The 22,171-nt window shown below is 51.4% G+C and overlaps 1 protein-coding gene across 4 annotated transcripts in view; it reads right to left on the reverse strand.

Annotated features, from left to right (window-relative positions):
- PYGB (glycogen phosphorylase B) overlaps nt 1-19,886 on the reverse strand; it is a 40,505-nt gene extending 20,619 nt beyond the window's left edge. For 3 of the 4 annotated variants that reach the window (XM_039530343.1, XM_039530342.1, XM_039530341.1), the window contains exons 1-6: nt 19,611-19,853; nt 12,692-12,793; nt 7,641-7,719; nt 6,062-6,165; nt 5,039-5,170; nt 813-924 (exon numbers count right to left, since the gene is read on the reverse strand). In XM_039530343.1, coding sequence (XP_039386277.1) covers nt 813-924; nt 5,039-5,170; nt 6,062-6,165; nt 7,641-7,719; nt 12,692-12,793; nt 19,611-19,853 — 772 coding nt within the window. Of the gene's footprint in view, nt 1-812; nt 925-5,038; nt 5,171-6,061; nt 6,166-7,640; nt 7,720-12,691; nt 12,794-19,610 lie in introns of all 4 variants that reach the window. The other variant, XM_039530344.1, reaches the window with a different exon arrangement.
- Between the last annotated feature and the right edge of the window lie 2,285 nt (nt 19,887-22,171).

Here is a 22,171-nt window from a genome sequence, read left to right on the forward strand (position 1 = left end):
GAACGGGTAGCTAGAAGCTGTCCAGGTTTGGTGGATGGATACTGGGGTATCTGGGTCAATGGGGGCGAGCTGCAGTCAGGGGGAGGCTGTGTAGAGAGGGGTGCTGGAATGTCTGGGGCAGGCGAGTAGTGGGGTCTCTCAGACAGGTGGGTGGGTGCTGCGATAGGCAGGTGATGTCTAGGAGGAGAGCTAGGGTCCCTCAGCAGGGGAAAGAGGACTTCCTGAGGCTCCAGGGTCTGGCGGGGGGAGCCTGGCACCGAGCTCGTTTTCTGCCCCACCGCTGCCACCACCGCTCCTCACTCAGCAGCCTCCAGCAGCATCAAGCCAGAGAGAAGGAGACCAGCGGCCTGAGACAGGCTCAATGGTGGCCTCTAGCAGCCACAGGTGGAACTTCAGCTTCTGGCCCATTCAGCCAGATGCCTGTTGTCCCAGTGGCGCTGCAGGCATGCGGGCGGGGCTGGGAAATACAGACTGTGGCATGGGATGTGTGACACCTGGCAGTCTGGCCTCATGGCTCCACACCTGCATTGCAGGTAAATGGACTGAAGGCTCAAATTTACTTGCCCTCCAATAGAACTGACATCTGAAGACTCAGAACAATTTTTATTTTGGCCAGAGACACCAGCCCTGCCCTAACAAAGTGGGGGGACTGATTTAAATATACCCCCGGGTGTTACGTGTCATTTACAGTGTGTGTTATTGTATCTGGGGGCCCACTCTGCCAGGTGCTGTACACACACACACACGACTCCCTGCCCCAGCGGGATTCCAAGGTAAGCAATGAAGAGAGGCTGCAGAGAGACAGCACTTACACTCCTGAAGGTTGAAGTCATTGGGTGCTTTGGCAGACCACAGCCTCATTGTGTTAACGGTGTTGTTCTTGTATCCTGGCACAGGGGTATCATAAGGCATGGCAAGAACTACCTGTAAGAGGAGAATACATCACTTCCAATTAGCTATAGGATGTCCTCAGGGTGCAAAATAGGCAAGAAAACAACCCAAACCATGTGTGTGGGGGGGGGGGGAGGGGGGAGGAAGAACAGCAGAGAAATAAAATTCCTGGTTTACTGAAAGATCACACCAACTAAAATCCATTGGTTGCTATAATGGTCACGCTCTATATTATGGGCACATTTATCAATAGTTCATAAAAGGTTAATAAGTGATGACTAGACATAGTGTATTCTTATTCTTGTAGCAATAGCACCCAAGCAGCATGTGTTATAGATGGTAACTAGCACATCAGTGAAAGGTGCTATCGCTGACCTTTGGAACTGCTTAACCATTTTTTAAAACATCTATTAATTACTCATTCACGTGTTATAAATGTACCCTCACTGGCCATTAACATCCAAAGCGTCCTGCAGATTCAATACACAATTCTATCTCTGCTACAGAAAGGCTTTTGCTCTCTGTTTCTAAGCATGCTTCCCCCAGAACCGCATTAGATGTTTATTGAAATGTACTGGCTAAATTCCACAGGGCCTGTAAGTAAGGGTCGCACATGAGCTATTGCAGGTGCAGTAACCTGCAGTCACAACTACACCCATCTAGGCCTTGATCCTGCAAAGACATAGGTACACGCTTACCTCTAAGCACGTGAGTATAATCCTGTTGGGCTTGTGCTTAAAGTTAAGCAGGTCTAAGTGCCTGCAGGGTTGGAGGATTTGCAATGGTCTATCCCCCTGTGCTCCTTGGGCAGTCTCCCAAGGAACACTCCAGGGAAACATGTGAGTTCCCTTCCCCTGGCGCACTGGGTGAGGAAGAGACGGTCACAGGGAGAGACTGAAGGTTCCCATGACAGCCACAGAAACAGCTCAATTGGAGCTGGGAAATCATGTGGAATCTGAAGGCTTCCTGAGCAGAGATTCCCCAGTCAGCACTAAACTGCCCTGACTCCAATTCCTCTTGCCTGAAGCTCAGAAGAGCTCATCGCTAGGACAGTATCTGCATGGCTCAAAACCTGCCAAGCAGCACACGTGGGACACCGTGACTTGTACACATCAGAGAGGAACCAAAATAAGGGATGCAAAGGGCAGCAGGGCACCCAAACGCAGGCCCCGACCCTGCACAGACTTAACACATGCTTAGCTTTAATACGGTGAGTGTACGGCGCTACACGTGGCAGCACGGAAGTGTCTGCAGGATGGGGCCTCTACGTGGGAGCCCATCGTAACGGAGATGTGCTGTCGGCTGAGAGCTGCGTGAATCTGCTCTTCGGAGCGTAATGCAGCAGTAGTGAGTTGTTATTTGCTTGTATTACAGCGCTGCCTAGGAACCCAAGGCACGGGGCAGGGCACTGTTGTCTGGACAGGATACCTGGGCCCAGAAAGCTCACTATCAGGTGGTTTCCAGATACTCTTCCAACCCCAGAGCTCCAATTTTACTGCAGGGAAGGATACAGTAAGAGGAACCACTTACGTCAAATGACTGTGCCAGGGACACATGTAAAGTGCTGTTCTGCCCTGCACCGTGACGCTGCAGAAATGGCAGCTTGGGAAGCCGGGGTTGGGATCTGCCAATGGCTTTCAGCTTGCAAGTCTCCGGCTGGGCTCAGAGTTCTGCTGCTTTCTTTCCCTCTCCCCCATGCCATCCCCAGCAGGAAAGATGCTGCAGGATCAATTCTGCCTTGTTGACTCTAGTGGAGCAGAACCGGAGCATTTTGAACCCACGAGGCCCAGCTGTGAATGACAGCCCCAGGCACAAGAAGGTGGGGACCCAGCTCCAAGCGCTCACCCGTCACGAGTCCAGCCCCCAGTAACCACAGGCCTGGCTTACACATCATGGGGTTGTAAAAATAACACACTTGGGGCTCTTCTGCTTTATTTGCCTTCTAGTATTTGAACCTTCAGAATTCAGATTTTCAAGTTTTTCACCACTCCCATGAGGATTAGACACATTGCTTTTTTATCTGAAAGCGAGGAGTCTCTCAGAACCAGCTGACTCCAGGAGCTGGGGCTTTAATGAAAGCACCAAATTTCCTGAGCCTCACAATCAAATGGAGAGAGTGGTCACGCTGACAGCCCAGGATGAGTTACAACAAACAGCCTTTTATCTGCAAGCTGAGCAAGTTTGCTATGGAAACCCGTGAGAGACCATGAACAGGGAGTTCTGGGGGCTCGGCTACAGAAAGGATGGGCTGTGGTTGGTGTGCTGGGCTGAGAGGTCAATTCCCTGTCCTTGCGCGACCCTGGACAAGTCACTTACTCTCTTGGTCCCTTAGTTCCCAGCTGTACCATGGGGATAAATCCCCTGAAATACACCCCCGGGAGCTGCTCTGCTGCTAGTGATGAAATACGCTGCCCAGACAGAGACCTGAGCTAGACAGACTGTGTCACTGCAGAACCAGAGCTGCTGCACCCAGGCACAGACAGACCATTCCACACCATGATCATGTCTCTGATGCTGCTTTACACTGCCAAGCTCTTCAGACTCTCGCTTACACAGCAGGCAGGGCTGCCCTGATACCAACCTTGGAATGCATGAAATGTGGCCGACGCTGGGTGTGGGGCAGAGGCAGGATTTGGGAGAAGGGGTCCCAGGAGGAGGGTCACAAAGCTTGAATGAGCTGTGTTATGCCGTCAGACCCACATGCTCCTTGCCAGGCAAGGCCGGTTTTGTTCTTGCTAGCTCCTGAGACGGAGGGGCAATGCTTAGCACACTGGGTGCTGCTGGCATTTGTGAAAATCTATTTAGGTGCCTAATCAGGAGCTGAGTCCTTTTGAAAAAATCCAGCTCCGGATCTGGGGGCTGAGCACTCGAAAATCTGGTCCCATGCTGCCAGGCCATCAGTTAATGTTTATTTCCACCCACACATCACATTCCCCTGCAACATATGCTGCTGTGTGACTCAGCTGCTGGGTCCTTCCTATTGACCAGCAGAGAGCTAAAGCTCGCAATGCTGCTCTGAGAATGAGCAGCATCAGCAGCCGGAACAGAAAAGCTCACTCAGAACTCACATCGGTTAGTATATTAACCCTATCTTAGAGATGAGGAAACTGAGGCACAGAGAGATCATCTGACTAGCCCACCCTCACACAGGGAATTGTGGCAGACATTCAGAACCCAGATCTCCCTGTTCCCAGCCTTACCTCCCCTGAGCATCTTCCCTCTTGTCTAGGGAGCATGGGCAAGAGGCCAGGCAGGTGGTATGTAAATAGTATGGGAGGAAAACTCCCCTTCTCCCCTGTTGGGTGCCTCTCTGGGAAAGCACCCAGGACTATACGCAATAATCACTGTTATCTGGCAACTTCTGGATTAAAAGACCAGATTTTAGAAATTCACACTTATTAAAACACCCGGAAATCAAACGTTTCAAGCCAAGTGTGAAATTCTGGACCCACTGAAGTCAACGGCAGTTTTGCCATTGACTTCAATGGGGCCAGGACTTTTACCCCTGTTGTTTAGGTCATTTGGCTCATTTTAAACACCTCCTGATTCTCTCTTCATAGAGCTGCTCTCACGTCCATCAGCGCCACTCAGGCTTCAGGGCCCAAATGTGCTAGGCGCTGTACAAAACACAGGATAAAAGAACATATCCAGCAACTGCAAATAACAACTGACTAATCTTCTCCACCCAAACCTTCCAGACTATCTAAAGCCACAGAGAAAATCTTATAAAAAATCTCCACTCACACTGGCTTTGAGATATACACAGCCAGAAAAAAGGGTTGGAAGATTTGCCCCAAATTGAGGGAAGAAAAATAAACCACCCACCAGGAGTTTCAATCTCCACCAACCTGCACTGGTGTAAATCTGGAGTAGCTCCACTGAAGTCTGTGTAAGTAAAGGGAGAATTGGGCCCTGAACAGTTTGACGCTAGGTGTGTTACTGCAGCCTGCCTGATTTGTCTTGGCAAAGGATCACCGCGTGAACCGCAGGCAGTCTGGTTTAGAGCTGGCAAATCCGGGAGTGGGGCTGGATCACGTTTCTAACGAGAGACCCAGCTTCAAACTTAGTTCGGGACAGCCCAGGGTCCCTCCCTAGTCGCATCTGGCCATGTCACTACCATTCCCAAAGTGAGTGGGGATCTTTATACCTGAGTATCGATCCACTTCACACCCTCTACAGTGTGCTCCACTCGGCCATAGAAATGCACAGGAAGCATATACTCAGGGCGGGCTTTTTCCCAGGGGTTGCCATAGCGCAGCCAATCATCCGCTTCCTCCACCTGAAACATACCAACAACGGGAGGTTATTCTAGCCAGGGCTGAACTAGGTCTCTGCTAAGGAGATTCTTGTAATCGGCATTTAAAATTTAAAAAAAAAAAAAACCCAAGCTTTAAAAAAGGAGTTTTAAAAAGAGACACACGAACCTCCCTGAAACCCTAACCGTTACTGGCCGGATCCCCCACTGGTGCAGATCGGTGCACTCCACTGACTGCATGGAGCTGCTCCGTTCACACCAGCTGAGGATCTGGCCAGTAACTCTAGACAGCAGCATGGGCATCCATGTTTGTTGTGCCTCCTTGATTCGTCTGCCAAATGGGCACAGCTGAGAGTACAAGGACAGGGCTCTGTCCGCCTGGTCACCCTTCAGAGTGCACCAGTGACCTGAACGCCCGTCAAGCGCTTCCTTTGCTCATGAACCATCAGCTGTTGCCAAGATTCTGCAGCTTGTTGCGGTGCTCACGCCAGCGAAGAATCCAGCCCTTTCTCCCATAACTGCACTGGCTTTGCAGGGCCAGCGTGAGTAAAAATGAACGACACGATCATTTGGGTCAGTAACGTAAGCTGCTGTCCGTCACAATACACAGAGGGACTGGCCCTGCACTGGCACGCTGGAGATCTGGGCTCTGTTCCCAGCTCTGCCACGGATGCAATGTGTGACCTCCGACAAGTCACTTCATCTGCCTGGGCCTCGGGTCTCCATCCTCGGACGAGTCAGACTGCAAGCTCTGTGGGGCAGGGACGACCTCACCCTACGTGTCTGCAGAGCGCCACGCAAAAAGGGCCTGTTCTCCGTTGGGCCGTTAGGCACGACAAGACCATCCACGATCGATTGTCAGAACAATCCAAGGGAACATTACAAACCGAATGCTGAACTCCCCCACCGACAGACCTGCCAGCCATCAACAATCTTCTGATTAAATATGCCAAATTCGTATCGGATCCCGTAGCCATAGGATGCCAGCCCCAGCGTCGCCATGGAGTCGAGGAAGCAAGCTGAAACAGCAAAGCAAAAGATCCCTCTTAGGAGCAGGTTTGCAGCATCCCAGCTAGGACACCTGGGCCCGTGTCCACATCTCAGCCCTGTGACGTGCATGGGGCTACGGGCCTGAGACAATCAGCAGCTTTTCCTTTTTGGGACTCGGAATTTTTCAAACATTGTGCACAACCAACGGGCTGAAGGGTGTGTGTGTGGGGGGGGCGGGGTTGTGAATTTCTAGCCTACTTTGGATTAGATTGAGCGACAGTCCCAAGGAGTAGCTGCCCTGACATCAGAGGAGTGGGATTCCGGGGGGGAGAATCTCACCCCCGTTGGGTTCCGTTTGTGAGGGCAGGGGGCAGAGATTGATCTGTTGTTCTCCAAGGAGCTTGTGCGGAGGGAGGGAACTGATGGATTTGTTGGGAGAATGGATGGGGTGTGTGTACACATGCGTGCACCTGGGAGGGGGTGGGATTGATGGATTTGGGGGAGCTGTTTTAGGGGAACCCACTTTGTATTTCTATGCCCCCCATGCATGATTGTGTCTTTGGTTCTTTGCCAAACACCTGTAGGCAGGTCTGGCTGGGCCCCGGCTTCACCCTCCTGCCTCTCACCAGAAAGATGGGTGCTAGGGGCTATCTGAGCCCTGCCGTCTCCTTCCAAGGGGAAGCAGGACGGTGGAACTGGAAGCTAGCCTGGGAGCTGGGGGGCATTTTCCTATGTTCCCGGCGGGGGCAGTGACCTGAGGCTTGGGCGTGATGCAGAAAGGGGATAGCGATTCCAAACGTGCCTCCCAGGGGCGCGCTGGGGCTAGCTGGCTACTCTTTATAAAGTGACTTTTACTAGTGTCCACAGCACTAGAAGTGCGTCAGGACTCCGTGGCTAACAACCCGCCCTAAGGTGGACGGGAGCAGAGAGAGCTGCTCTTGATGCAGGGTGCTGAGCAGTGATGGGGACAGTCCTGTCTCAATGTGGGTTCAGCACGGACCGTAGCACGGCCTGGCGGGGGTCAATCCAGTTAAAACCAGCTCCTCGTCCCGGGCTGTCCCTGAGCTAACGCAGGGCTCTCAGCGTCCCACGGCTGCTCCAGCAGCAGCACTAGCATGGACTGACCCAGCACGTCACGTAACCTCGCTGCAGCAGGCCGAGGGGACACACTAGCTAAAATGACAGCAGGTGTTGGCACCGTGTCTACACTAGGGCTGCACCCGTGTTAGCAAGCACGGCAAATTCTGGGGGCGAGGGGGGAGGCTAGTGTAGGCAAGGCCTTGGGCCTCCTCCAGTGCTAGCCCAGAGGTGTTAGAAGCCAGCTGGGGTGACGGGCATGAATGATGAATGATGATTGGGCAGCCTACACCATGCCTGGCCAGTCGTTAGATGCAGTTAATTGCCCTTTGTAGAGGGGGGCTAATCAAGGAAGGCAGGGCCAGCGCTGCCACGCGGCCAAGCCTTGCGGAAGGTATCACTGGGAATACAAAGAACAGGGCATTACCTGCCAGGCGACCCAGCCCTCCGTTACCCAGGCCAGCATCTTCTTCGATTTCTTCCAGCTCCTCCAAGTCCAGCCCCAGCTGTTGAGAAAGCAGCAACTTCAGCGCCAGGGCATCACCCCTACAGAGCCCTGAGACAGGCTTCCCTGCAGCCCTCCAAAGGGGAGAAAAAACACACCCAGGCGTCTCTCCCCCTCGGCAATCTAACTCCTCTGACAAATGACCCTATCCCACTTCCAACCTCATTTTTATTAGGATCTGCAGGTTTCCTTTGCTACATCAAACACCAAACGCTTCCTGGTTGGCAACCCTCAAAACGACAAAGACCTCTAATCCAGGAAGGGATGGCAATCAGCCAATCAGTAATCAAATCATACTGCTGGCTTATTTGCATAACGATTTGAGGATGATCCTTCTTTCCAGGGTTAGTAACTGTACCTTGAGCCTCAAAGGATTCTGGAGCCCAGGGGTTTCTTAGCCCAGAATATGGTTAATGCCAAGTTCACAGGTTGACCTTGCAAGTTATTCCTGCTATGCTGAAATGTCCCCCAATGTTCTGGCTCAGAACTTTCCAGCTGAAAGCCAGCAACAAATATGGCTGCTTCAGCTTCTGACCTTCCAAAACTGTCCGCTGACCTACCCCCAGCATCAGTCGCCCCTTCGCCCACCTCCTCCACAGCCACTCAGGAAGGCCAAGCCTCCACTCCCATCTCTAAAACTAATGCCTAGGGCTGGCTGAAAATTTCAAAGATGACCTTTTCTCATCAGAAAACGGGGTTTTGTCAAAGTTGAAATTTTTGGTGGGAAAAGATCAATTTCGGCAGAATTTTCCATGGGGAAAAATGGAAACAAAATGCTTCATTTCAGAACTGCATTAATCTCTGCATCTGCCAGAGTGCATCATGGGAGATGTAGTCCAATGGGGGAGCAAGGCCCGCAAGAGAGACTGGGAGCAAAAAGAACTCAGAACTACAACTCTCAGGAGGCAACAGAGTAGGCTCAGGGGGATGCAGAGATTAGGGGGGAGGGATAGCTCAGTGGTTTGAGCATTGGCCTACTAAACCCAGAGTTGTGAGTTCAATCCTTGAGGGGGCCACTTAGGGATCTGGGGCAAAAATCAGTACTTGGTCCTGCTAGTGAAGGCAGGGGGCTGGACTCGATGACCTTTCAGGGTCCCTTCCAGTTCTAGGAGATTGGTATATCTCCTATTATTATAATGTGGACCTGAAGCAAAAGATTTTGATGTTTCTGAATTGAGATTTTTCCAGAACTTTCTATTCCATCAGAAGTTTCAATATTTCAAATCAGGATGAAAACAAACATTTAACTGTTGGAATTTCCCACAGGACAGAAATCCTGGTTTTCGATCATGTCTTCTAATTTCACTTTAAATTCACTTTAAATCTGGGGCTAGCTAGTTACCGAGAGCAGAGTGGGATCAGAAGCTGAGGCTGCCATGTTTGCTGTCCACATATGGAGGAGCAATTCTGGGTGCGATTATTTTACCAAAATAATCCCTCGCCTGGAGGCAGTCATACTGGCACAAAGGTGCCTTGCACTGGCATAGCTTATTCCCATACCAGAATAGCTGCACTGCTATAAAGCACTTTTATACTGGTATAACTGTGTCCACACTAGGGCATTGATACCATGTTAGCCACACCAGTATTGTTAAAGCAGCACAGCTTTTGTGTGTTGACAAGCCCTTGGTTGACTTAAAAGACTTTTCTTCCTCTAAAGGGATGTAAATGGTGTGGATGGGAGGGAAAGAATTACATCATTACACATTTCCCCACAAAACCCTGCCTGCCTTTCCTATTACCGATGTCACAGCAACTCCACCTGGCAGCTCCCGAGTCTTCCACTTTATTTAGCCCAGAATTTGTTTTTTTATTTCTAAACAGGGAGCACCATTAAATACAGAAATAGTTCATTGATCTAATACACAGATGTAAACCACTTGTCAGCCAAGGATCTCAGAGCCCTTCCTAGGGAGGAAGTGGTTAGACCACTGGCTAGGACTCAGGGAACCTGGGATCTATTCCCAGCTCCATCACGGACCTTGAGCAAGTCACTCCAACTCCCTGTGCCTCAGTTTCCTGTCTGTAAGAAGGGGATGATAACACTTCCCTTAGGGGAGCATTATGTGTATTAATTAGCAATTATCAGTAGATTGTTTTAAGTAGTAAAGTGCCAAGTATTAACGAACATTCAGCCTCTGCACTACGGGGAGTGACAGCAATGGAGAACTTTAGCGTCGGTCAGAGACACTTACCAACATGTGGTTTTTGGACAAGTCCAAGTAGGTAATTTTGGGTGTGATTTATTTTTTTTTTACCAATATAATTATGCCAGTACAACCCCTAGTGTGGACACCGTTACACCCCATACGGGCATGCAGTTAACAACTAGAAGCACATTTATACCGGTATAACAGCATCCGCACTAGAGGGGTTGTACAGGAACAGCTATACCAGAATAGTTACAGCAGTGCAACTTGTGTGTGTAGATGCGGTCTAAGTGTCTCCTCCTTCAGCAGGGCCAGCCCAGGGATGTATCGTTCAACGTCTCTCCAAGTCACGCTACCTCGGCTTGTTGGGTTTAATTTCCAGGGGGCTTTACTGAGCGGAGTTGTGAGCAAAGGCCAGGTAGCGAAAGGAGACTGAGGGCCTGTGTGATAGGCCCTGATCCCGGAATGACCTCAGTGTGGGCAGAGTCCCAGTGGGGTTCCATGTGCAAGTGCCACGAGCAAGATCAGGGCCGAAGTCCCCTGTTACTAGCAGAGGAAGCTACAGCAACAGCATGAAGAGGTTGCGAGTTTATTCCTCGTGGACTCTTCTCCCACTGCGTGTATTGTGTTACTGGCAGCCTGTACATCGCACTCTGCAGACGGATCCTGCAGCAACTGTTTTCCATCACAAAAGCTTTGTTCCGATCAACAACCACTGAAACAAAAATATCCCCAAGCCAAGCCCAGCCTCTTGAATCTTTAACGAGCTGGATGATACACGCACACATTTCAAGCTATCAGACTTGCTTCAAGGACAGAGGATACTGGGGCCTCTGCCAAAGTCACTAGCTTTCATGAGTCACGGTACTTTCAAGGGAGCAATAACATTAGACCAAACATGGGTAGATTAGATGGAAGCTTCAGGATGCTGTAAAATTAATGAGCTTTGCACAAGCCATTTGCTTTGGTTACCGATGGCAAAAGGGGGAGGAATTAAAGAGAGAGAGCGAACAGTGATGCTGATAAGACATGGGCCACAGGTGTATGTTACATCCCCATTCCTGATTCTCCGTTTGTTCTGTCTGGTTAGGCTGTCAGCTCTGGAGGGCAGGGTCACGCCGCTGCCCTGGTCCGTGACACACCCAGGACGAGGACGCTTGTGAGGATACAGAACAATGATGAGCATTTCCCTGCCTGCCCCAGTGTTTTGACAGGCTCCTGCCCGGTTCCCCCTCCACACAAGTTCTCTTCTGGCAGAGGCAACTCCAGGGAACCTGGTGGGAGTCGGAGTGGAGTCGGGTGGGGATTCGGGTCACAGGAATGACAGACTCCTAGACATGTGGGGCTAGAAGAGCCCATCTTGTCCAGCGCCCTGCGCTGAGGCAGGACCCAGTAAACTGAGACCCTCCCTGACGGGGGTCTGTGTACAGCAGTCAGTTTTCAAATGGAAAGTGGGTCTGTTACAGGAGCACTGCATAACTGTGGGAGAGGGTAAGAGGAGGGATTGCTCCATTTTCCTTCCCTTACGATGCTTCCAGCCCCAAGGAGGCCATGCTTTGCACAGGGCCGCACCATGCCCGTCTCACAAACACTTCGTAACAAGCTGCCACAATGCGTAGGCTCTACAGCCCGATTCCCAGAGGTATTCGCGCCTTGGAGCAGGCTGCAGCAGTGTCTGGGCTCCGCAGGCCGGCTCCAACACCCAGCGAACTCAGCAGAGCCTCTCAGTGGGGCTTCAAACCTTGGGCCTGAGCCTCCTCTCATTCACCCTGATGTAAATTACGAGTAAATACACTGAGGCCAGTGGAGTTACACTGGTGTAAATGAGAGGCCTCAGCTCCTGCTGATCAATGGGTGCACGTGTACCAGAGCCTCCGTTGGGTGGCTGATATTCTAGCTTTAGAGAGTTATAGAGCTGGCTGAAAACTGAAAAGATTTGACCAACTTTTGAAAAATCAATTAAAAAAAAAAGTCATGAACATTTTCATTCACATTTCACTGGTTTTGACCAGCTCTACATGGGACTATGTGAGTGTGTTTGTAGTTAAGCACGTCTAAACATTTCACTGCCACCTGCAAAGTGCTCAATGCCTTGCAAGATCAAGCCCCAAACCATTATCCAGCTGCATCACTGAAATGGATGGGTGTTTTGCCACTGTCTTGTCAGAGCTTCATCAGACCCTGTGGGTCCCAACTGATGCTAAGAGAAAATGGGGAAGGGAGCTGGTTGGAAAATGGGCTTTCTTCTGTGGAAATGTTACAAAAATGAAAACACACATACTTTTTGTTGAATTTTCTACAGAAAACTGACTTTTCAGTGACAAACTGAAAGCTTTTTAAAAAAAAACAAAAAAAACCCCTGAAATATTTCTACTAGGAAATGCTGCGGTGGTGCCTCTTGGGAGTTGTAGGAAAAGCCTCTCATGTTCCCATTCTCCTCTCCAGGCTCAGCTCCCCTGTCAGACTACATTTCCCACTATGCACCGTGATCTCCCCTCCTGGTGATAGCAGGCAGTTGCATCATGGGAATCCTTAGCTATAGTGCATTATGGGAAATGTGTCTGGGTGAGGAGCACAGGCCATTTAGGACAATGGGGACAATTGTCTCATTTAGGACAATGAGAAAACCAAACCACAACTCCCAGGAGGAAATACTTTCATTTACAGGAGTTTGGCTTTTTGATGGAAAAAAAATCAAAATTTTCCATAGACAGCAGACACAGCTTAAAAAAATTAGTTTTGTCAAAAATCAATTTTCTTTCTAAACAAATTTTGGCAAAAAAGTTTTGCTTGACTCTAACCAGGACTTGCAGAGAAATTTACCTGGTAAATGGCTTCATCACAGACATTCTGCATACCCAAGTTCACCATTGTATTCTGCAGGGTGCGGCCCATGTAGAATTCCAGAGACAGGTAATAAATACGCTGGAGGAATACATCAAAAGGACAGAAGGAAGAAAATTAATTTTACTTCCCAGGCTGAGACTTTGCAACACAAAGGGGGCTGAATATGGAGGTGAAATGTACACATATTCTATGAAGAAAAACTAATGTTAATGCACAATTAAGACTGGAAAAACGCAATCGGGTCCATTGACAGACATACTGCCTCTTGCTCCAGGACATGCTAACGGCGAGGACAATTAGCACTGGAACAAGTTACAAAGGGCTGTGGCAGAGTCTCCAACTCTGGCAATTTTAAAATCCAGATTGGATGTTTTTCAAAAAGCTCTGCTCTAGAAATTGCTCTGGGGATGTTCTCTGGCCTGTGTTAGACCGGAGGTCAGGCTAGATGGTCACGACAGTCCCTTCTGGCCTTGGAATCTATGAATCTTTGTTTCTGAATCTGTGCTCTCTCTCTCAATAGCTATTCTGACTTTGAGCCAAGCACTGATCCTTCCTCAAAAGGATGTCTGAGCAATGTGCACAGAGGGACACACTCCACCAGACCCTGGGAAAGAACCCTCCCCCCGTTCTTGCCCCTCAGATCTAAAGAACAGGGTTTGTATTTCACACAGAGGGACTGTCCCCTCCCCTATATCCAACAGGGCAGGGTCGTATCCTTTTCCAGAAAACACCCCCACCTTGTTAGCAGATGTTGATCCCGCTGGGGAATGTTAAGTGGGTTCTGCTGACTCAGGCTCATTATCCTACTCAGATAGGAGAGAGGGAGTGACACTCTGGAGTGGAGTGAGGTGACACGACCTCATCTCACCCTAGGAGCTGCCAAGCCTCGGAAGAGAATTTGCCATGAATTTTGCGTGATTTTTGTTTTCATTTCCTTGTTGATAAAGCCAGTCCCTGGTAAGCCATAAGCGTGGGCTGTTTTAGAGCAGGCTGGAAAAGCTATAAAGATGTCGCTAATTTTATTAGTTGTTGGTGTGAGAGCACCAGTGACTCCCACACTGCATACATGCCTCGTGCGAGCACCAAGGTCATGGCTTGCTTTGCCTTTCGAAGAACAGTTTCTGAAGTACGTCCTACCAGCAATGTGCCCCATATGTTCCTCCCCAAAAGGAGGCATGCAGCCATCAAGCAGTCCCTCCTAACACAATACACTTCATTGTGAAGAGGGTTCACGTTAGGTCTCTCTGTGCTCAGATGCAATTCTCAGCTTGCCTCAATTCAGGACAGCACTAGCGCTGGGGAGGGAATTGTTTTCCCTTTTCCACACTGGAACAAAACAAGACCCTTGGAAGTTTTTGTGTTTTTGTTGTTTTTTTGGGAAAGAGAGCGAGCATGCCCCTGTGATGTGGGAGGCCCAGATTCAAGTCCGTGGTCTGAATCAGGCAAGCCCAGACCTGAACCTGGGTTCCAGTCCAAGTGTGCTAACCATTAGGCTATTGGCTATTCTAGCATGGGTCTCTCTCTCTCCGGTTTTCACTAGGAATTCCATCCTAGGTCTGAGAAATCTTTCCCAAAAATTGGATTGAAACTGGCACATTCCCACAAGAAGTTTTGCTTTCATTGGATTGACATTTTCTGATCAAAAAAAGTTCCATCCAAAAACTCCTGCCTGGCTCTAGTGAACACAGCTTAACCCCCTTGAAATCAGTTAAAGTGAAGCTCCTCCCGCGATAGAGAGGCCTTTCTGAATTGTAGCCGTGCCGCCTGTTGCGTAACATGGACCACGTTTTGTTTGTCAGAGAGATCTTGTGAGGAACTTGTCAGCCAGTGTCCCTGTGCCTATCTCTGCCCAGAGCATGATTTTGCGACAGCAGGCTGCCATTTTCTGATAAGATTGTTTCCCCAATTAACTTGGAACGCAAGTGATCTGGGAGCCCTAGCTGTATATTTATAAAACCATTCTTCACAGCGAAGTGCTGCTTTTTTGCAGCTGAAATGCCACACACGGGGCCTGTCACATTCATTTAAGATTCCTAATTGTATTCATCAACGTGGGCCTGACCCAAAGTCAATGGGAGTCTTCACTGGGCTTTTGATCAGGCCGTATGCCAGGAGCTATTTCCTAGCATGACGGTCACCCCTGTTGAGACATGTAGAAATGAATCAGTGCCAGGCTGATCACCCACTATGAGATTCTGGGAATAAAAAGAAAGTGCAGTGCCTGGGTATCGCTCAATAAATATGGACTCAACTTTCCACCACCATTTTCAGCAACACGCATCCCTCTGGGGTCTCTTGGCGAGGGCTGGAATTTTAAATGAATCACATGTTCCAGGAGACTTGGCTTGCTGAGGCAGATTAGGGCTGAGAAAATGTCATGGCTGGAAATCAGGGAGTGTCAAAAGTTATTGGCAGTGGTTTTGGTTACAGGGGGCCATGGGATGAATTTCATCCTAAAACGATCTATCCAACTGTTCTGCTTCAGCAATCCATTTCACACAGTGAATGGGTAACCTGAATTATTGATCCAGTTGGTACGTCAAACCACCCTTAATTTTGAGACTGTGGCATTATTTTAAGTACCACTTGTCTTTCTACACCATCACTGCAACAATACAAGAGCCATGGGGATTTATGGGTTAAACAGCCATACTTGTCTGATCAGCACCGTGCAACAATATTAACTAATATCTGATAGGGACATCAACATGATAACAAAAAGTTATGTGGGAAGATGTTCCCCTGAGCTCCTGTGAGTCTGTCTGCAGCAAATGGCTTTATCCGAGCCCAGTTTCTCACTGGATAAATATTTGACCAGCATCTGTTCCATGGATCATTTCTTCTTTGGAAAACACTAAGTTAAGGAAGTAGGATAAGCAATAACATTGGTTAGTCCCCTCCCACTCTGACTTTAATACCTTTCATTCCTTTGAAATAAGCAACTGGTACACAGCCATGGGGTTGCTATTATATGCTTTCATAGAATATCAGGGTTGGAAGGGACCTCAGGAGGTCACCTAGTCCAACCCCCTGCTCAAAGCAGGACCAATCCCCAGACAGATTTTTACCCCAGTGCTCTAAATGGCCCCCTAAAGGATTGAACTCTCAACCCTGGGTTTAGCAGGCCAAAGCTCAAACCACTGAGCTATCCCTCCCTTCGCCCCCCAACATGTATAACATGCCTACCATGCCTAAGCAGGAGCACTTGTTTGGGGAGACCATCCTAGTTTTAAAAGAGCCACATTTTGCAGTGGGATGCATGCTAAATAAAGCCCACTTGTAGCATTCATATCAGAATGTGAGTGAATCAAACTATAAGAAGTGGGCGACGCAGAACCAAACCATTCCTTTTACAGCACTAGGAAACTGTCCTGCAAGAAAACCACGATGTATGAATCAAGGTTCACATTCTCAGCTCGTGTACAGCAGCTGAGAATCTAGACTCAAATTCCTATGTTAAATCGACACTTCTTCAAGGCAAATTTGACCTAAATTTGAGGTTCTGTAAAAGCTTACAAAACTTTAGACGTGTTTCCATTCATTTTTGTTCATTACAATAGAAACAATTTTCTTTTAAACAGCTACCTATTTCTCTGCAGTTTTGGCACTCAAACATTACAGCACTCTGCTAGTATGAGAACCTGACCGTGAAATCGATTAGAAACTGTCTAGGAGCAGAAGTGAAACCGACTCGCCCATTTCCATTGGCCAGGATGAAGGGAATAAAAAGTGTCAAAAGGCACAGAGTCTTTAATGTTCTCAATTTTAATAGTCTTCTGCAGGTTCCCATATCACTTCATGCCTTGATTTGACTAAGCTGAGAGTAAATATGATCAGGCAATGTTTTAAATCTTTCTTTAGACACTTTTCTCTGTATGCCTCCTAGTGAGCCTCTGTCCAGCCTAGTTTTTGAGTGTGGCAAGTGATGCGGTCGATTGCCTGCAAAACACTCTCTCCTTCGTTGTATCTCCCTGGATTAAGAGGAAGGATGGTGCATATTTGCTCTTCTGAATGAGGGACAGAAAAGGTACTTTAAGACAGAAAACATGGAATGTGCCCTTCATCTAAATCTCTATTGGGCGTATATCATGCATGAAACAAACACGGTACTGCCACAGTACCTGGTCCAATGCCCACTGAAGTCTATAGCCATGTCTATATGAGAGACTTTTGTGGGCAGAGCAAAGGCAGTGGCTAAAGTATGATTTTTTTGGGAGGAGAGGAGGGTGTCACATTTCTATACCAGCAAAATCTCTAATGTAGCCACAGTAATAGCCGCATAATGGTGCTCTTGCCAATACGTCTTATTTCACTCGCTGAACTGGTATAGACTGCAACAGCAAAGGAACTTTTCTGACAGCATAAACTGTGTTTAGAGTAGGAGGCTTTGCTGGTATAGTTATTCCAGCAAACTTTTCTAAGGCCTCCCTGGCCTATGGAAGCCTTTCAGTGCTCACTGAGATCAACAGAAGCACAGGCCTTTAATCCAGGCTGATTATTTGAGCGGACAAGTGTTACATTTCCTGATTTTTGTAATACAGCTGTTCTGCTGTGACATGCCGGTGAGTGATTCATTTCACAGCTGCATTCTTATACCGCTTTCTCTTTTTCCTGCTCCCCAAAAGAACTAAACAGGCATTGCTCCCCCCTACCAGGATGAAGGAGACACCCTGCTGAACTGGGTGAAATTCTCTGGCCTGTTATACGGATCAGACTAGGTTTATGAATCTAGGTCAGCCCCACGACTTGGCACATTTAAAGCTACACTGGACAAAGCTCTAGAAGCCACACACGGAACAACCCTGCTCTGACAAGGGGATGGACTAGATCAGCATTTCTCAAACTGGGGTCCCCGAGGGTATTCCGGGGGGTCCGTGGGCCCCACTGATCAACTCCTCCCCCTCCCTCTATCTCCTGCAGGCTACTGAAGCCAAACCGGGAGATTTTAGGCACTAAAAGTCCGGCGGCGCAGCAGGGCTAAGGCAGGCTCCCTGCCTGCCCTGGCTCTGCGCCACTCCCAGAAGTGGCTGGCACATCCTTGCAGCCAACCCCCTGCCCCAGCCCAGAGCCCGCACCCAAACTCCCTCCCAGAGCCTGCAGCCCACACCCCCTCCTGTACCCAAACTCCCCCCCAGAACCAGAGCCCGCACTCCCCCCACCCAAACTCCCTCCCAGAGCCTGCACCCCCTCCTGCACCCAAACTCCCCCCCGAACCAGACCCTGTCCTCCCCCCACACCCAAACTCCCCCCCAGAACCAGAGCCCGCACCCTCCCACATCCAAACTCCCCCCCAGAACCAGAGCCCGCACTCCCCCCACCCAAAGTCCCTCCCAGAACCAGACCCCGCACCCAAAGTCCCTCCCAGAACCAGACCCCGCACGCCCCCACATCCAAAGTCCCTCCCAGAACCAGACCCCGCACCCCCCCACATCCAAACTCCCCCCCAGAACCAGACCCGGCACTCGCCCCCCACCCAAACCCCGCACTCTCCCCGCACCCAAAGTCCCTCCCAGAACCAGACCCCGCACCCAAACTCCCTCCCAGAGCCCCCAGAACCAGACCCCGCACTCCCCTGCACCCAAACTCCCTCTTAGAACCAGACCCCGCACTCCCCTGCACCCAAACTCCCTCTTAGAACCAGACCCCGCACCCCCTCCCACACCCAGACTCCCTCCCAGATCCTGCAGCCCACACCCTCCCTCACCCAAACTCCCTCCGAGATCCTGCACCTCCCCCCTCCCCCCGCACCCAAATTCATTCCCAGAGCCAGCACCCCTCACCCCATCCTGCACCCCAACCCCCTGCCCCAGCCTGGTGAAAGTGAGTGCGGGTGGGGGACAGTGAGTGATGGAGGGAGGGGGGATGGAGTGAGCGGGGGGGAAGAGGTGGGGAAGGGGACAGAGTGGAGTGGGGATGAGGCCTGGGGCTGAGCAGGGGAGTCTGGGGGTCCCCGGGATGGGCGGCACTAGATGACCTGACAGCGCTATTGATCTATAACTCTACAGCCCGCGGGCCTTAGACGGACTGGTTCTGCCGCCCTGGCAATCGCTGTAACACCCCTTCCAAGGGGTGGGCTGGGCCCCACCCCTGCCCGGCAATGCCGCGCTTTGGCCAGTCCGTCACCCTCAGATCGGGGGTTCCGGACCCTCTCGGGAGCGGCAGCGCTGGGTCTGCCCGCCCGGGCTGCAGAACCGGACGTGCCAAGCCGGACGGCAGCGCCCACGGGGCGGACGGACCGAGCGCGGCGCGCCAAGACCCCCGGCGGGGCGGGGCAGCCCCTAGCCGGGCCCCGGCTCTCGGAGGAGCGGCCGGCTCCCCAGGGGGCCCCGCTGAGTCTGGCGGGCCACAGAGCTGCGGGGCCGGGCGGGCGCCTTGAACACTCAGCATCCGAGCTCGACACCCGCCTTCGCCCGCACATCCAGGCTGCGGGCTCGCCCGCTTAGGCCGGGCTCAGGCGGGGGCGGCCAGATTTCGTAGGGGCGGTTCAGACAGGCGGGGCCTTGTCTCATCCAGCGCCTGCCACCCCCCCCGGCTCCGGGCAGCCCCCCGCAAAGCCCCTTGTGCCCGGGCCGCGTCCCCTCCCCGCCCGGGCCCCCAGCTCCGGGCAGCCCCCAAAGCCCCGGGTGCCCGGGCCGCGTCCCCCCTCCCCGCTCTGGCCGCCCGCCCGGGCCCCCCGCAAAGCCCCAGGTGCCCGGGCCGCGTCCCCCGCAATGCGCCCCCGCTCTGCCCCGCAAAGCCCCTTGTGCCCGGGCCGCGTCCCCGCAAAGCCCCTTGTGCCCGGGCCGCGTCCTCCTCCCCGCCCGGGCCCCCGGCTCCGGGCAGCCCCCAAAGCCCCAGGTGCCCGGGCCGCGTCCCCGCAATGCGCCCCCGCTCTGCCCGGCCGGCCGGGCCCTACCTTGGGGTCCCGCTCGTAGTAGCGCTGCTGGGTGCGGATCCAGCGCCCCACCAGCTGGTCCCGCACCGCGTGCGCCAGCGCGAAGAAGTAGTCGCGGGGGGTGGCCACGTTGCGGTCCTTGACCAGCGTGAAGTGCAGGTGCCGGTTGAAGCTTTTCCGCACCTCGGCCACGTCGCCCAGCCCCGCGATGCCCCGCACGCTGATCTGCTTCCGCTTCTCGCTGTCGCTGCGGGGCGCCGCCATGGCCGGGGCTCGCTGCGGGGCCGGAGCTCGCTGCGGGGCCGGGGCTCGCTCGGGGCTGCGCTGAGCCCGGCCGGCGCCCGCTGCTGCAGTGAGGAGCCCGGCGCCTGCGCGCTCGCCAAGCCGGGGGCGGGGGGAGCTCTGCAGCCTGGCCGCGAGCCCGGCGAGCCCAGCCCGGCTCGCAGGCGCCGAGCTGCTGCCACGCTCCGCGCCGGGCTCTGCAGCAGAAGGCCGGACCCGCCAGGCCCGCACGGGTTTAAGGGCCGGTCCCCGACCCCCCCAGCAAACGGGGCAGGTGGTTCCCTGCCCAGCTCAGAGAACCAGGATCTTCGGGGTCTCTCGCTGTGCAGGGAGCACGTCCCGGGGGAGCTGCTGGCCTCGGCCGCGACAAAGAGGTGCCCCGTCACCCCCTCCCAGGAGTAAAGGTAACAGCGCCTTTCGCACTCGCTTGGTATAAAATCCTGCACCCCCTTTTTAACGGGACTTTGGTGCCCTCCTTTCAGACACGTCCACAGGGCCGGGTTTTCAGCGGCTCTGCCCTCTGGAAATCACCCCCCTTCCAGGTCTCTCAAGCCGGGCGCCCACAATCCCTAGCCCTAGAAAACAGGCTGTGAGGTGTGGAGCCATTTGGAGAAAGGGGCCTCGACCCTGCTCTGGAGTAGCAGCAAACGCGGCTATTTCCAAAGGGCACATCCCCCCCCCCTTTCCTTCACTAACTCCCAGCCTCCCCTCCCATCAGCTCCTAGGCCCAGCTTCCTTGCACAACCAAGTTGGTGCATCTCTCTCCAGCCCCACCATCCTCCAGTCCCAATCTACTCCTTTCCCTCCTCCCACCCCCTGGTCTTGCCCTTGTCCCCCTCTGACTTCCTCCCACATGTTGCCCAGATGCCAGCAGAGGAGAGGGGTCACAGAGCATCAGAGGGGCACCCTGCTCTTAGTTCTGGTGCCTGGCCCCATCTCAAAGCAGCTGGGAATAGGAATTAGAGGGAAAGTCCAGTTTTGGGGGAGTAGCCTGGCCTGGAGGGAGCACATGCAGTTGCTCTGCGGGGATGGCACACATGCAGTCCAGTCATAGCTAAGAGTGGCGAGGGGACGGAGCATGGCCGGTCTGTGGAAATGGTGCATATGCAGTGTGGAGCTGTAGAGGGATAGAACATGCTCAGTGAGGATGGAATCTTTGGAGATTTTAGCTGCTAAAATCTAAGTCTCTACTGAGCACATGCAAATGGAGATTTTTCAAAAGTTTGTAGATTGGCCACATTTGAGCGGTTCTTCATGAGGATGGCAAAAAGGCACAGCTGTAAAACAAAGGCCACTCCCTGCTGGGGCAAGTCCTTGTTCAAAGGCAAGGGATTGCTGGAGATTCTGAAAGAAGAGATCACTAGAGATTTTTTTTTTATTAAAGTTACAAAACATTTTCCCCTAACCTTGTTCTCAGAAACCCTGGAATAGTTTGGCTGAAATTAAAACTATAAATACACAATTCAGTTTCAGACAGAAAAACACCATGGAAAATTTCAGCCCAAATAGTTAAAGTTTGGCAAAGTAATTAGCAACCAAAAACGTGGTCTTAAAATCGGAAGTGTTGCACAACCTTTATTAATAGACGCTGCTACCAGCCCCTATAATATTAAAGGCACAGGAATTGTCAGACTGGGGTCCATCTAGTTCAGTGTCCAGCATCAGTTGCTTCAGAGAAAGAGGAAAGACACGCCAGTGGATGCACATCATAACTCACAGGGAAATTGTCTTCCTAAGTTTTGACAGTTAGTAGTTGACTTATGGCAACAAAACCAAGCCCAACCCTTCTTAAGGTAAGCCCATCGGTATGATCCTGGTCAAAACAAAGCCAGAAATACCATTCATGTATCACACCTATAGAGCAACTTTCATCCCAGGACCTTGGTATGTATTCAGAAGTTACCACATTGCAATAGAAGAGGCTAAGATGCAGTGTTTTCCCATGAACACGTAGTGAAGGTAAGCTGCTATCAGTGCAATGACTTGTTATACAGAGACAATCACTCCACAGTACCACACATTAATCCAAACAGGAAACATCCCAATTCGTAATTAAAATTTTATTGCCAATAAAATAGTTTTCAAATAATCATCATACATTCACATACATGCTACTTTACAGAGAAAAAGCCAATGACAAGCAGAGCAACATTTTAGAAAAATCTGATAGTTTCCCGCACGGGTTTTACACCAAGTTTGTGCTTCTCAGGCAGCGAAGATCTAGCTTTATTCATTTAGGGTCTAATCCAAATTCCTTGGACAAACTCTTAGGGTACGTCCATACTACCTGCCGGATCGGC

The sequence above is a fragment of the Mauremys reevesii genome, linkage group 3 (genome assembly GCF_016161935.1).
Source record: "Mauremys reevesii isolate NIE-2019 linkage group 3, ASM1616193v1, whole genome shotgun sequence".
Taxonomy (NCBI): domain Eukaryota; kingdom Metazoa; phylum Chordata; order Testudines; family Geoemydidae; genus Mauremys; species Mauremys reevesii.